The 15,054-nt window shown below is 42.7% G+C and overlaps 1 protein-coding gene across 1 annotated transcript; it reads left to right on the top strand.

The window, feature by feature from the left end:
- Nucleotides 1-11,571: 11,571 nt before the first annotated feature.
- C6H3orf80 (chromosome 6 C3orf80 homolog) lies at nt 11,572-12,327 on the top strand. Its single transcript, XM_057740333.1, has one exon. It carries the CDS (start codon nt 11,572-11,574, stop codon nt 12,325-12,327), a length of 756 nt encoding a protein of 251 aa, XP_057596316.1.
- Nucleotides 12,328-15,054: the final 2,727 nt, after the last annotated feature.

Raw genomic sequence — 15,054 nt, forward strand, 5'->3', positions numbered from 1 at the left:
CTGAGGGCTCCACCCTCATGACCTAATTACCTCCTAAAGGCTTTGTCTCCACATATCTTCACACTGGAAGTTAGGATTTCAGCATATGAATTTGGGGGTAATGCAAACATTTAATCCATTACACTTGCATTTATTCTAAGTCATTAGACTATAGAACTATTATACACACTTTACATTATGATGACCCACAGTTCTCAGTGTCTTTTTCGGTCCCAACTCCTCCTTCAAGCTTCAGCTTACTTTTCCCCTTCTTAGTAGAGCTGTCCCCTCCTCCTCAAGGGAGTACAGCCTGCTTATGCTCCTTGCCCTCCTTGTCAGGCTCACAGAATTCAAGATATCATTTTTGTAACAGCTAAATGCTCATATTACTCCTGGTCGACAGTAGTTAATATCAAACGTCGGGGGGCATTATTTAATATTCCATCCTCTGATGTTCTTTTAAGCATCTCGTATTTAAGTATAAACCTTAAATTATATCTAGAAGTATATATTGACTTACTGTAACTACAAACCCAAGATGCAGTAAACATGCTCGGAAGAGCTTGCCAAAATGTTACTTCTAAGAGCCTATTAAGGAGCTTTAATATTTTATTTTGGATTATGCAGATAAAGTTTATAAACAAGATTGTTAAAAAATAATGGGGATAAGAAGCCTTTCCATCTCTTTCTTTATATCTGAGTAAAGGCAATAAAATGCAAGTTTATATCTCCACCTCATTGGGCGAGAACTGGGGCCATTCCTATGCTCTCCAGACTGATACAGAGCCCCCCAACCCAAACCAACCTCACTTCTCAACAATGACCAACATCTATTGAGAGGTTATCATGTACCAGCCACTTTACATATATCATCTCACTGAATTCTCATGGTGATCCTGAAGAGGGGTATCATTATCACAATTTCACGGAGCTAATTGAGCAAACCAGTGGCAACACCTGGATTTGAACTCATACCTGCCTAATTCTAAAACTCAAGCACCTTCAACCACCCCACACACCCTGTCTACTAATGCTTTGGTAGGTCATGTGCTAGAGCCCTGTTAAGGTCAGCAGCGAGCTCGCCAGGCAGGCAGCCACCTGCAAGCACAGGGCTCTTCTGGTTTCCCTACTGGGAATAACAAGATCAGAGTTCAAATCCTAGCTCTTCCCTTTTCTGCAGCTTTGAACGAGTCACTCTCTTGAATCTTGCTTTCTTCTACATTATCTAAAATAATGTATCTAATGAGCATTTACTCTGCACTAAGTACTTTGGATTAACTCATTTAAGCTTCGCATAACCTTATAAATTAGATTCTATTATTTCCATTTTATAGAGGAGGAAACTGAGGCTTGGAGCCATTAGGTGGCTTGCCCAAGGTTCCAGAACTAGTGGTAGAGCCAGATTGAAACCCAGGTCTGTCTGATTCCATGGCTTAAACTCCTAACCATGCAGCATAATTGTCCGTACCAACACTTCTCTGATCCACCTTGCTAAAATGAACAAGATGATATACATGCAAGCATTTTGTAAAAGTTAAGCATGAAAAAAAACACTGCTGTGTTTCTGTTAGCTGTTTTGACTCTGGTTGTGGTAGGAAACCATGCTGGAAGAGAGGCTCTCTGGGAATAAATGTCCACATAAACAGAGGAATCTAGAATTCTGGAGCCAGCACCACTATACTCTCTGGAAGCAAAGACAGGCAGCCAGAATGCTGTATTACTAGATAGTTCCACTTAACAGGATCCATTTTGTTCAGCTTTAAGAAAAAGTAAATCACTGTTAAATGTCTTTCTGAACTGCTTTAATTATAGATTAGCCTTGTCAATCTTAATAAAAATGCCTTGTGTTTGAGGTTTATATATGGAAAACTGCTCAAAAGTGATTACTTTTATTTCCCAAGCATGTCATTTAAAAAAGTCGTATATTCACAGCTTGATCCCTTTAACTCTTTTCTTAGACTCATTCTTAATCCGACTCTGTCTAAGACTAAATTATGGCTCCATGATATTGGACAGTTTAGATGTCGTATTAGTGACATTGTCATTGATTTTATATTTCTGTCCAGACTAGTAGATTTTAAGCAAAAATAGCGAGGCCCCAGAAATAAAAATGTGCAGTTACTTCCAAAGAATCCTCTTTTATTATTACAGTAAGATGAATTTTTAAAAATTAAGAAATCTTCAAGATTCTTGATTCTAAGGAATGCTCTTAATTGATGGTGAACAGTCCTATTTTCTTGCAGATTTATTTAAAAAGTGGTACTTGCCTAAGTTATGCAGGGGAAACCCGGTCTATGGGAAATTAGCCTCTGTAAGAACCCTAATTCCTCAAAATATTAACCGGAGTTTCAATTAAGGAAAAAAAGGCAGCAGAGCAGTGTGAAGAGAGTTCCTTAATCATGCAAGTTGGGAAACTGTTACTTTATATTGCTTCTTTCTAGAGAATCATATTGTACCATAACAAATTAAAGGTTCTGAAAAATCCTGAAGCAGTAAGAACATAATTTTCTATAACTGGGCATTTCCCAAACTTACTGGACCATAAAACCCTTTTCCCAAATAACAATAACATCCCATAGAATTCATGCACTGTAAGACTTTGGCAGTCTATTATAATTGATTCTGAAATAAAAATGAGTGAGGAATGTGACCAGACCACTTCAACTTCCCAAGACGGGGCTTGCTGAGAAATACAGCTACCAAGAATATAATTTTTTACTTTGAGATTAATTTCTTTTCTTTTAAAGTTTATTTTATTGAGGTATATAGGTTGATTTACAATGTTAATTTCTACTATACAGCAAAGTGATTCAGTTGTACAAGTATATATATACATTCTTTTTCATATTCTTTTCCATTGTGGTTTATCACAGGATACTGAATATAGTTCCTTGTGCTATACTGTAGGACCTTTTTGTTTGTCCATTCTATATATAATAGTTTGCATCTGCTAATCCCAAACTCCCAACTCATCCCCCCACCCCCACCCCCAAGATTAATTTCTAAAAGGACTTTGGTGACACCATAACATATTGATGGAAAACTCACAACACACTCCAAAAACCCTACAAATTAAATTTGGTGTTATTTATTTATGTCACATCTTATTCCACAAAGAATGTGCTATAACATAACACTAATACAAATGGCAAAATGTGAATGGAATCAAACAAATATAAGTTGAATCAGAAAACCAAGGCCATATTCAAGCAGAAACATAAATATGTGTGGGGAGGGGGAACCAGCGCAGATGTTATAACTAAATTTTAAATTTAGTTCTGAGCTCCCCAACAACCAAAACCAAAAGGGATTCATGGCCATTTACATAATCACCATGATGAAAAAGGAGAAAGCTTTGACAGGTTCTTAAGGAAACAAAGCTTTTTTGGACTGAATTCTAAAAGAAATCATTCAAAAGGGAGAATTTCATAGGAGACATTATGCTTCCAACCATTTTCCAAATGCAGTAACAAATTTATGTGGCTAATTCTTATAGCGTTGCCAATGATAAAGCTCAGGCCAAATATTAAATTCTGCAAAGTTAATGGGTTCCATTTGTCTTTGGCTGATTCAGGAAGACAAGTTACAAATCTAATAAAGTCATGATAACCCTAAAACAAATTTGCTTTGTACTTCACCATTTTCAGAATTAAACTAACAGACAAGAAGAGATAATGAGCTGTTTTTACTTAAATTATAATAGTTAACACTTATATAAAACTCTGTATGTGCCAAGCGGTGTTCTAAGCACTTTACATATGTTCATTCACTTAATCCTCACAACAACTCTATGAGGTAGGTATTATTATACAGATGAGGAAATGCAGACCCAGAGATTATGCGCCCAAGGTCACAGAGCGGTACTAATACTGTCTACTGTCTCTTGCAATTGAGGCCAAGTTTTCCATGTGGATGGATGCCAGTCTTAGACAACAGAGTGGGGAAAACTACTCCTTTCAATCTATAGAATCAGAGGAATCATGTAATTTCTCATGTTTGCATCCTTAGAGCTGGAGAAGGTGGTTCAAGGGCAGCGTATTAGTCCAATCAGAAAACAAACCATTCTGAGTACTTAAAAAAAGGGAATTAAATGCAAGAGACTGGTTACACAGGAAGAGCTAAGAAACCCCCAGGCGATGGCGAAGCAGACTGGAGATCAGCAACAGTGGGAAGGGGAAGTGTTCCTACGGGAGCCTGGGGCCTGGGATTGCCCACCACAGACCTATGGGAGCCATGGAAGAGCTGCCAGAGCCCCCACCTGGGCTTCTCCCTTTATCCCCCCACCAAACTCCCACTGGCTGAACCCTGCCAGAATCCCAATAACAGGGAAAGGCACCCTCTAGGGATCAGCCCTCCTGTGGTGCAGGGCAGAGCTATGAAGTGTCGAGGAATGGATCTAAAAGTAAAAATGCCCAAGACTAGCCCAGGTATTAACAGTTAAAATGTGAAAATTGTGTCTTCCAGTAGCTGGAGCTAACGGGCTGCAGGAGCAAATCACTGGGTAAATGAAGGCTTGTCCTCTAAATCCCTGGTCACTCTAACAAGGGGAAAATCCTCTTTTTTGTTTGAAAGAAAATGTAAGTAAAATACTTCATTCTGCAGGTAGCAAAATTGTATCGTTACTTAAGAGAGGGCTACATGTTGAAAATATAAACAGAGTCATACACTTAAATTAATTCCATAAAAATGCATTTAGCATCTATGATGTTCAAGTTGCCAAGGCAGAGATTCCTAAATGATGTGGCCCTGGCATTCTGGAGTGCTATAAGCTCTTCATAGATGTGCTCCCAACTCTGGTCGGTCCATTTTGTCCCAGCTAAGCCCCACGCATGCATGGTGATGCCTGTACCACGGAATGATGAATGGGAATAGGTCCTGTGACTCGTGGTCATGGAAGATAAACCTTGCTGCAGGAAGGAAGAAGAGCGACCTAACAGCAAATCAGGACCATAGAAAGATGGTGTGCTGACAGGAACATTTGAGAACTTTGCCTCATGAATTTCTAGTAGTCCACAGGCAAGCAGGCAGGAGTTATAGTCAAACAGCATAGCAATGGGGATTTCCCTGGTGGTGCAGTGGTTAAGAATCTGCATTCCAATGCAGGGGACACGGGTTCATCCCTGGTTGGGGAACTAAGATTCCACATGCTGCAGGGCAATTAAGCCCCTGTGCCACAACTAGAGAGCCTGGCGTTCCACAGCTACTGAGCCTGTGTGCTCTAGACCCTGTGTGCCACAACTAGACGGAAGCCTGCATGCCGCGAAGAAGATGCAGCCAAACAAAACAAAACAAAAAATATAGCAATGGCAGAAAGTTAGTGTGTGAGCAGGGGAACCCTTCAGGTGAGCTTCCCAAAGTACTAGTCAAAATGATGCCAGTCCACAGAGAGATGGAAACCACTGTTCTGCAGGGGCCCAGACATAAAGCCTACTTCTGTGAATGGATTTCTAGAACCCCCAGGACTAACATTATGTACCCAACACCTGAAATGTGAGGTAGAAAATGAGAATTGCAACAAATGGGAGATGGTGTTAAGGGGATTCTGAGAAGAAAGAGATAACTTCTAGGTGGGGACTGTGGATTTAGGGATAACTAGTATACATTTTGGAGAGGAAGTGATATTGGAGCTGTGTCTTATATGGTTTTGACCTATAGAGGTAGGAAAAAGAATTGCTGGTGGAGGGCACAGCAAAAGGGAAAAGACAATGTCTCTAAAGTAGGGGCATGGCCACTGTCTCTGGTAGTCATATATTGAAGTAAAGGGTATAGGAAGGAAGGGAGTGGAAAATCAAGATGAAAAAGGAAATTTAAGATTATACCCAGAAGGCTCTTTAAAAATTCATTGTTGCATGACTCTACAATGAAAATTGTCAAGGGAAATTTTGGCTATTTGGCCATACTGACAATCTTTTAAGGCAAGTGTGTTGGAAGAGTTATTCCATGCCATTCAACATCAGAAGCAGGGCGCTGGGTAGACAGACCATGACCCTGCCCAGGGACGAATGGGCAGCTCAGAGTCAGTGCCCCTGGTCCTGCTCTCCTGTAACTGTAAGGTCACGGGCAGGATCCTGAGCAAGAACAGACACCTCACATTCCATCCAGTTCTACAGAGAATATGCAGAAGGAGGTATTAACAATCAATTTTTCTTTGTAATGAAAGGGAGGCAGAGTATATTACTAGTTTCAAGTTAAAATAACAGAGCATAAAAATGTTTCACCTTATGAAATTATTTCATCCTTATGAAATTATTTCATTGTGCTTTTTCTGCCAATGTGAGCATTTGGCTGGTGCATCGGTCTACTGACAGATATATTCTAACTTCAACAACTTGACCATTTTAAAAAGTATGAGTGAGAAAGAAATTCATTCAGCTGATATAACTGAAATTCTAATTTCAGATCTCCTTGGCCTCACTAAATATCTCTCATAATATTTATGGTTTGATTTTTATATCTCCAGCAATAAAAAAAGAAAGATGGCCACGAGAAATTAACTGATAAATTGTTATAAAGCAAAATTAAATAGAGATAGTTAAATCACTGATAAATAATGTCATATATTCACTTTGTGTTTCAGAACCCACTACATGCTTATTTTCTCAAGCATGTACCATTAGCATATTGGTGTGCAATAGATGGCTTAGTTTATGTGTAAAGAATGTAAAATATTGAAGCTGGGGGAGTTAATTTTTTGTTTTCAGAAATGCATCCAAAAGTAGCTGGCCTATCACATCATTACCTAAAGCATTATTAATGGGTTACTGAAAGTAGCCACAAAAGTGACAGAAATAAAAGCTTTATGTCCTCAGAAGAATCTCATATTCATGGTCTAGAACAGAGCCCAGCTCTATTTTCCTTATACATAGCCTCTTAATGCATCTGAAGTTGTCAGAGGGAACACAAATGCTTCACCCCAAGGGTCCCTTTGGCCAGGCCCAAGTCAGTGAGGCGGTGAGAGGCTTCCCACCCTTTTTAACCAGACTTGGATTCACAAGCCTTGGATCCCACTTTTAGCACCGCCACTAACTTACTCTGTGATTGGGATGTTTTTCAACCTCTCTTCACCTGGAAAAAGGGATTAAACTCATTTCACAGGAACCTAGGAAGGAGAAAACAAAACAATGCATGTGGAAGTACTTTGAAAGCTGAAAGGCCAAATACAAATGTAGCTGTTATTATTTTCCTAAGAGCCTGAATATACCTAATCTTTCGTTTCTAACTTCAAGCATGGGAGAAAGATTTCGATTTCCTTTTGTGCCTAATTTGACCATAAGATACAAACCATGTCACTTTGACTTTTCTCCTACTTCAAGCATTTGGCTTGAAAAAGCCTTTTTTGGGCAAGCTGCCAACTTATATTGTTGAGAGGAAACCCAGACTCCACTCCAAGTCTGGCGAGTGGAGGTGGCGAGAACAGGAAACAGTGCTGGAATTTTCCTGGTCTCCAAGGAAAGGTTGAGCAGGACTGCAGAGGTAACCATATTCACACAACCTGTTACAGACCCTGCAGGGAACCAGACTGGGTTTAAAATTGAACAACAGTGAGTCATGGCTTGATTCTACTTAAAGCTAATCTATGAGAGGGTCTCAACTGTTGAAGCAGAAATTATACAGGCTTTGCCCCAAGCATAAGAGATGATGTGTGAAGGGTCTTCCCACCTGGGGAACTGGTCCCCATGAAGTTTCCTCTGCCTGGAGCACATCATTTCTCTTAGCCTTGTCCTTTCCTAAGGAGCTCTTTCTTGGGGAGAACTTTCTGGCTGACACCCTCACCCCACCCTAGTTTAGATCACATCCAGTGTAAAAACTCAGAGCTCCTGCACTTCTCCTTTATAATCATTGATCTTTGTCTGGAATTAGTGATTCTTTAGACTGATTAGCCTCTGTTTTTCTCTCTTCTCTCTCCTAGCAAGCTCCCTGAAAACAGGGAATCGTTTGATTTCATAGTGACCCCAGGACAGAGCAGAATGCCCAGTTCAGAGTGGGCCCTCATTAAATATTTATTAAATGAGTGATGAAAGAAATATGATTTGAAGAGAACTTCAAAGCAGAATATTTCAGATCATGAATCATCTCTAGGTAGGCACATTTATGCAAACCCTCAATTTACTGTTGCTCAGGGAGGCCATATTGCACGTGGAGGGAGACCATAAAATGAGGACATTAATAAATCAACTTTAATGGCAAATTAGTAGTAAGGAAAAATGTTGCACACCCAAAAGGGGGAGTCTTAGAGACTGGATGGTTTATAAGGTCCAAACCGCCGATGTTTAGACCTTATGAAGGAGGGATGCAAAAAGGGCAGAGCTATTGCTCCCCAGGTGTGAACTCCCAGTCAGCAGACATCAGAGAGAAATTCCCCTCTGGACCAGGTGCCATGGGACAGAACAGAAAGTTGCATGATTGGGCCACCCACTCTTCCTCAAGCTATCAGGACAGCTTCCAGAAGCACAGGTGAAACAGCAGCCACTTTGGTTGTGTTCTGTTTACTTTCTTCTGTTCTAAAAAGTTGAAAAATATGGCTCACTTGGCATTCATTCACATGAATGTAAATAACAAGGAAAATAAATTTTTCAAAAAATATTCTTCAAGCACCACAGCAACATAAAGCAGTTAATTGTTCTTAATTTTCATCAAGCTGTACTCCCAGAGACCATGCTTTTTGGATAAAAGTCAGTCCCCACCCCCCCTTCCATCATTTTTTTCACTCTTGCACACACTTACAATTTGGCCAGTTTTCAACAAAATAAGGTTTCTTTTTAATTTTTACATTGTATCTTCCTTTATCTTTCAATTATTCTATGGAACATGTAATTAAATTCCATCTTCCCCACTAAGTGACTTGAATTTGTCACTTCCTGGGAGCTAACACATTTATTTATGTGTTAAACAAATATAAAAAATAGGGACTCTGAGTAGTGAAGATCATGTCTTTTCTGGGGCTTTTAAAGCTATAGAGTTTCTTTTCTTTCCTTCAAAAGGTTGTACACAATAAATTACATTGCAAATAAAAATGAATTAAGTGAGACTGAGAGCTCAGAGAAGAAATAAAGAGGCGCCAGTTTCTGCAGAGGGTCTTTAATGGACAATGCTTTGGGACTATCAATTTGGAAAGAAAAAAATCAAACAAAAATCCATTCCATACTCATTTTGCAGACCTCATCCTTTTCTTTGTGTTCATATAAGTAACTCTGCCAATGTTTTGTTTTATATAAGATCTATATTGTTTTTCTACTGTGTCCTAATAGTCTGCAAATTCTAAATCTCTTAAAGGCAGACAGAAATTAAACAAATTAAATGCTGTTTGTTAAGTAATTTCAAAATAACAATAAGCAGGACACTTTCACTTACGCATCATCAGCCGTATAACTTCCCCTTTACTTTTGCCATTGCTCCTACTATGACCAGCAGAAATCCTAACAGATCAGAGAATAAAAACCCAAAGAGATCTTCACATTTTTTTCAACTTCATACTCAAAGTCCATCTCAGTCTATCAACTGCTTTCATCTTTGAGATTGTTTGAAACCCATTAGTTTTATTCTTCCTTGGGGAAAGTAAGAACAAGTAATGATCAGAGAGGAAGCTGCCATTTCTTTCCCTCTGTGGAGTCTCTCCATTTAGTAGTGGCTAGGACTGCAGACCTGGGTTTATTCCATGCTGGGGAGGAATCATTTATTTCTCCATAATGGTGAGCACCTAGCAGAGTTCTTTCAATGTAGAAAATGTTCAGTGCAAATCTGGCAAAAGAATGGGTGAATGAAAGAATAATTTTCATTGTTTTAAAATGAATCACTTCTGCCCTGTTATCTTACTACAATTTGAAACCCCTTGTTAATCAGTCTTTACAAAATAGGTTTTAGGCCTCCCTATAGAGAAACAGATGATGGCACAGAGAATCACTGTGGCTTGAGGAGAGCTTAGGAAGAAGGACCTGTGCTCAACTAAGCTCCACAAGAAGTAGCTTGTCTGAGTGACACTTCAGAGATTCTCCAAGAGGAGAAAAGATTGTTTTGGAGTGTGAGACAAAGTAAGGTGCACCCAGCAGCAGAAATATTTAAACTGTTTTCATTTAGGAGGAGCAATGACTTGTCCAAATCAAGCCAGCGCCCCAACCTTGTTCCGTAAGGCTATTAGAGAGATACAGTGTGACTTACTCTGAGAGAAATCTTTGCTTTTTACCTGACCTACAGTTGAGTCTTGTGTGTCTCTATGTATTTCCTTTGCTTTTACTTTTTTCTCGCAATGACTGTGGAATTTCCTGCTTGGTTTCTCTCTAAGGGACCAAGTGTTTAAGGGGTGAGGGAATCAATAAATCCTAATCCTACAAAGATGACTGTTGCAGTCAGCCTTAATAAAAGCACAGGTTCCTAGCTTCTTCATGGTGCCTCTAAGGAGCTGCTGAAGGCCACCACCCAGCAGATGTGCCTGTGTCAAGTACCGCGTAATCCCTCTTAGGAGCGCCAAGGAGCTTAACCAGGGAGGGAGCGGTGATTACTCCACCCCATGTGCTAAATGGGAGCACAAACTCCATTTCAGGCAAACTTTGCAAACAAGAATAACCTTGAAAAAGACCCTTTAGGCGCAGATCAATGCTCAGAAACGTTGCCAACCACTTACAACTCCCCTTCGACATTTCACAGATGTGTTACTTACGCGGGAGAAGAGGCCTCCTTTATACCCCAAACTCAAATCCCTGCTCTGACCCTTGAGCGCAGTGGGGGCTTGTCGGATGAGCCCCTGGGGAAACATGCGCCCCTTTTCCTCTCCTTCGTCAGCTCGGGTCACCTTGGCAGAGTGCTCCCTGCCCTTTGGGAATACTTCCGTGGTGTCATGACCTTAGCCTCTCCGGATAATTCTCTGTTTCTGGAGGTCTCCTGGGGGTACCGGATTCCCAGACCCTTGGATCTATCTGCCTGAAAGCAGAACCATCCGTCGGTCTCCAACCCCCCCAAACTCTCGGACGGCTGCGGGCCCATTAATGGCCATCATCCATTTTTAATCAGAAACATCACAAGCAGGATGGTAAGCGAATCCCAGTCGCAAGTCAATTTAAATAACATTCCTGGGGAAATCCAATCACTTAAAACTGAGACACCTACGCGAGCAAGAGCCCCCGCCCGAGTGGCGGGGAAGAGCGCGACTGCTGAATTAATCAAGATCTGGGGCGGGGGGACTCCCAGGCTGAGCGCAGAACGTTAACCCTTCCAGCCCCGGAGGGTGCCAACGGGGGCTTGGAAGAGCGCGGCCGGCCGGGGCCAAGATGCCCACGGCAGCCCCGCGCAGACTGCCTCTGCCATCTTGGGCGGTTCCGGACGGCCTGCGCCCGGCCGGGGCGGCTGGGCGCGCGGGGTTAAGGTCAGCAGCTCAGGAGGCTGTTCGGGCGGCGGGAAGCGGCCGCCTCCCGCAGCCTCGGCGCGCCGCGGGCTCCTCCTTCCGCCCGAGCGTGGCCAAGTGAGGACTGCTCCGGCCGCAGGTAGCAGAGGCGCGGGAGGCGGCGCGCGGGACCCGGGCGGAGCGCCTGGGGAGGGACCGACGGACGCGCGGACGGACGGGTCCCCCGCCCCGGACCTCAGCGACGGTGCGCGCGGGCCATGTGGGGACCCGGGGTCACGGCCGAGGGCCTGTCCGCGGCGCCGGCGCCGCCACCGCTGCTGCCTCTGCTGCTGCTGCTGGCGCTGGCGCTGGTGGCGCCCTCGCGGGGCGGCGGGGGCTGCGCGGAGCTGGCGTGCGGCGAGCGGGAGCGCTGCTGCGACGCGGCCAACGCCACCGCGGTGCGCTGCTGCAAGCTGCCGCTGCACGCCTTCCTCGACAACGTGGGCTGGTTCGTCCGCAAGCTCTCCGGGCTGCTCATCCTGCTGGTGCTCTTCGCCATCGGCTACTTCCTGCAGCGCATCATCTGCCCCAGCCCACGCCGGTACCCGCGCGGGCAGGCGCGGCCCGGGCAGGCGCGGCCGGGGCCACCGGGGGGCGCCGGGCAGCCGGGGGCCGCGGGGCCGCCCGACGACAACGACGACGACGACTCCCCCGCGCTGCTGCGGGACGAGGCGGCCGCCGGCTCCCAGGATTCGCTGCTGGACAGTGGCGGCGGTGGCCGGGGCCGGGCGGGCGGCGGGCGCCTGGCCCCCTCCTGCGCCTCGGAGCACGAGCTGCGCGTGGTCTCCCCGGTCTTCCTGCAGCTGCCCAGCTACGAGGAGGTCAAGTACCTGCCAACCTACGAGGAGTCCATGCGGCTGCAGCAGCTCAGTCCCGGGGGGGTCGTGTTGCCAGTGTCGGTGCTCGGCCGCCCGCGAGGTGGCGGCGCCGCGGAGTCCGACGGCGGCGGCGAGGGCCGCTTGCCTCTCATCTGAGCGCCCGGGGCCTCGCGAGGACCGAGCAGACAGAACCGGGCCGGGGGCTGCGGGTGGGACGCAACGGCCGGGGTGGCTGTGGCCGCCGGCGATCGTCTCAGACCCCGCCTGTCGCCCGGAGACTGGGTTGGGGCCACCCCCACCCCCGCTTCCCCTGGGATGTTAAGTTTCCCTGCGTTTCATTCGGTTCAGGGAAACGTTAGGCACGAGCGGCGGGGCGACAGCAGCAGAGGAGCCCAGACCGCAACTTTGGAGGACGTCCCCGCCCTTAGCCTCCCCTCGGCTCGTTTTCACTCGTGAGTGCCTGCTTCCCGAATCAGAGAACATATGAGCTTCGGGAAAAGGGCAGTAACCCTTAGGGATGAAAGGAGAGGGACGCAGTTCCACTCCTTTCCCTCTCGTCTGGACAGGTCAAGGTCTCGCAGGATGGGCAGAGGGCGAGGAGGCGAGTCGTGACTGGAGACTGCTGCGCGCGGGTCTGGGAGAGCAGCACCTAGGTATGATCGAATCCCTCCCTTGCGGAGAACCCCCCAAAACCCCTCCGTGTCTCCCTGGCCAAGCATAGTCACAGCTCACAGGTTGGTGGGGGATACCCATGATATCCGGTCGGTTGCTGTACCTATACAGCAATTACGCATATCCAAGACCATACCCATAACAAGATACAGTTGAACTTTTGATTCTTTTCAATAACTGAGAAGATATTTATATTTATTTGCCTTTTATTTTTATATTTTTACCATGTATTGAACCGCATCCAGAGGGTATTTCTGCAAGTAATGACAAGATAATCGTCTTAGCACCTTTTTTAGGCCTTGATGGCCTAGAAATTGTCTACACTCTATCATTATTGTTTAATAAAATGTTGGACATTATTTCATTTACAACGGGAAAAAGAAGAGGCATGGTCAAACGAGAAAACATGTGATTTAAAACACGAAGGATACCTTATTTTCACTATTTGAGAGGAATATATTTTATTTTTAGTACTGTGGCATAATATATAACTTTTTATAATAACTATACATTATGTATGTAGTCTAGGTCATAGTTATATGTAAAAAGGATTGATACATGTATGCCATACCATGAAGCATGATGTCATGCACTTTCCCCTCCATTTTTCATTTGGAATACGCTTCATAACATGATACAAAACATAATTTGTTGTGACTTGTAACTTGTTTAATGTTATAATTGTGCAGTCAGGTACTACAGAAGGATTCAGTCAACCTGTGTTAAGAAAAAAATGTCATTGTATCAGTTCTACAATTCTATGAAATGTCCTTTAAGCAAATGGTAATATACAGTAATATATTAAAATGCATTATGTATAATGTACATGTGCATATTGTCTATGTACAGTATACACACTGTATATCATATAATTATTCCAGTTTGTGATTATCAAGAAAGAAAAAGAAGGAAAACAAATACAAAAGTTTTCTCTTCTTGGGAAAGGATGAATATTACATTGAGAAAAATTACACAATGGACCTCACACATGTATCTAGAAAAGTTGTTCTTTTGATTGAAAAATTCCGAAAAATTCGGACGATCCTGAGAAATCTTAAAATATCTGAATTGTATTAGAAGAAAATGATTTGATTACTTTAAACTTTTTAAAGCTGATTGAAAAAGTCTGACAGTTCTAAGAAAACTTGAGGTGTCTGAATTGTAAGAGAAGAGAATGGTTTACTCTAAACTTCTAAAAGCTAATGACCCTGTCATTAAAGAGAATCATTTGAAGTGTATTAAAACAGAAAAACATTAAAATCTTTCTCTGTGCACATTGTATTAGATGTGTGACTATATGGTAATGTATTAAAATACGAAATAGGTGTCTATCATTTAAAAGCAATTTTAAGCTGTGAATTGGCAAAAGCATCGAGTTGAGACTATATCAACTTTTATTGAGAATGATATATGATTTAATGATATCACATTATACTGAATAGTCATAAATATTAATGTTACTCAAACACTGTACATTTTAGTTACACATGGCTGTCAATATCACCCATCATTCAGACAAACCAGAAAGTTGCCTTATTCCTTTAAATTATTTATCCTTTGAGGGTAGACTGTTTTAGACACTTTTAAAAATTCACCCATATCTGAAACAGTGACATGAATATCCAAGAACCAGTATATAAAGTATATCCTCTATGTTGTTACAACTAACATCTTGAACTGTACAACAAAATCTTGTGAAAATCCACTTATAATATGAATCAAGATGTTTTTCTTGTACCAGCTACGGAACATTTCTCTCCCTAAAATTCAGAATGTCTATAATGTGACACCAATCATGCAATGAGAGTCTACTAAATTTTAAAATTACAACGTTTTACACTTGTTTTTTTCCTACACATCACACAAGCTTTTATTCACATCCTCAGTTCAATAAAAAATGAGTTGGACTCTACTTTGTTTTTTTTCTTGTAATTCATGGATTTATCAAGCACGATTCTGTTCAGGCATAATTTGGTGGGGGAAAAAAATCCTGAAAAGTTGTTTTTATTAGTTATAAATGAACATGTCTCATGGTAATACACATGAGTATTTAACATACTGTATAAATAGACACAGAACCCATGTATTCACAATGCTAGAATATCTGGATAGAAACATTTTTAAAGCGCTAAGGGCAATATCTTGGTGTTCAGTTTTATAGATTTCACCTGGAAGTTATATATTACGTAGGACTAGTAGAAAATAGAACTG

This window comes from Hippopotamus amphibius, chromosome 6 (genome assembly GCF_030028045.1).
Source record: "Hippopotamus amphibius kiboko isolate mHipAmp2 chromosome 6, mHipAmp2.hap2, whole genome shotgun sequence".
NCBI lineage: Eukaryota > Metazoa > Chordata > Mammalia > Artiodactyla > Hippopotamidae > Hippopotamus > Hippopotamus amphibius.

What these genes read in the sequence shown, in the direction of transcription:
- C6H3orf80 (XM_057740333.1), top strand. Translation starts at nt 11,572, where the DNA reads ATGTGGGGACCCGGGGTCACGGCCGAGGGCCTGTCCGCGGCGCCGGCG.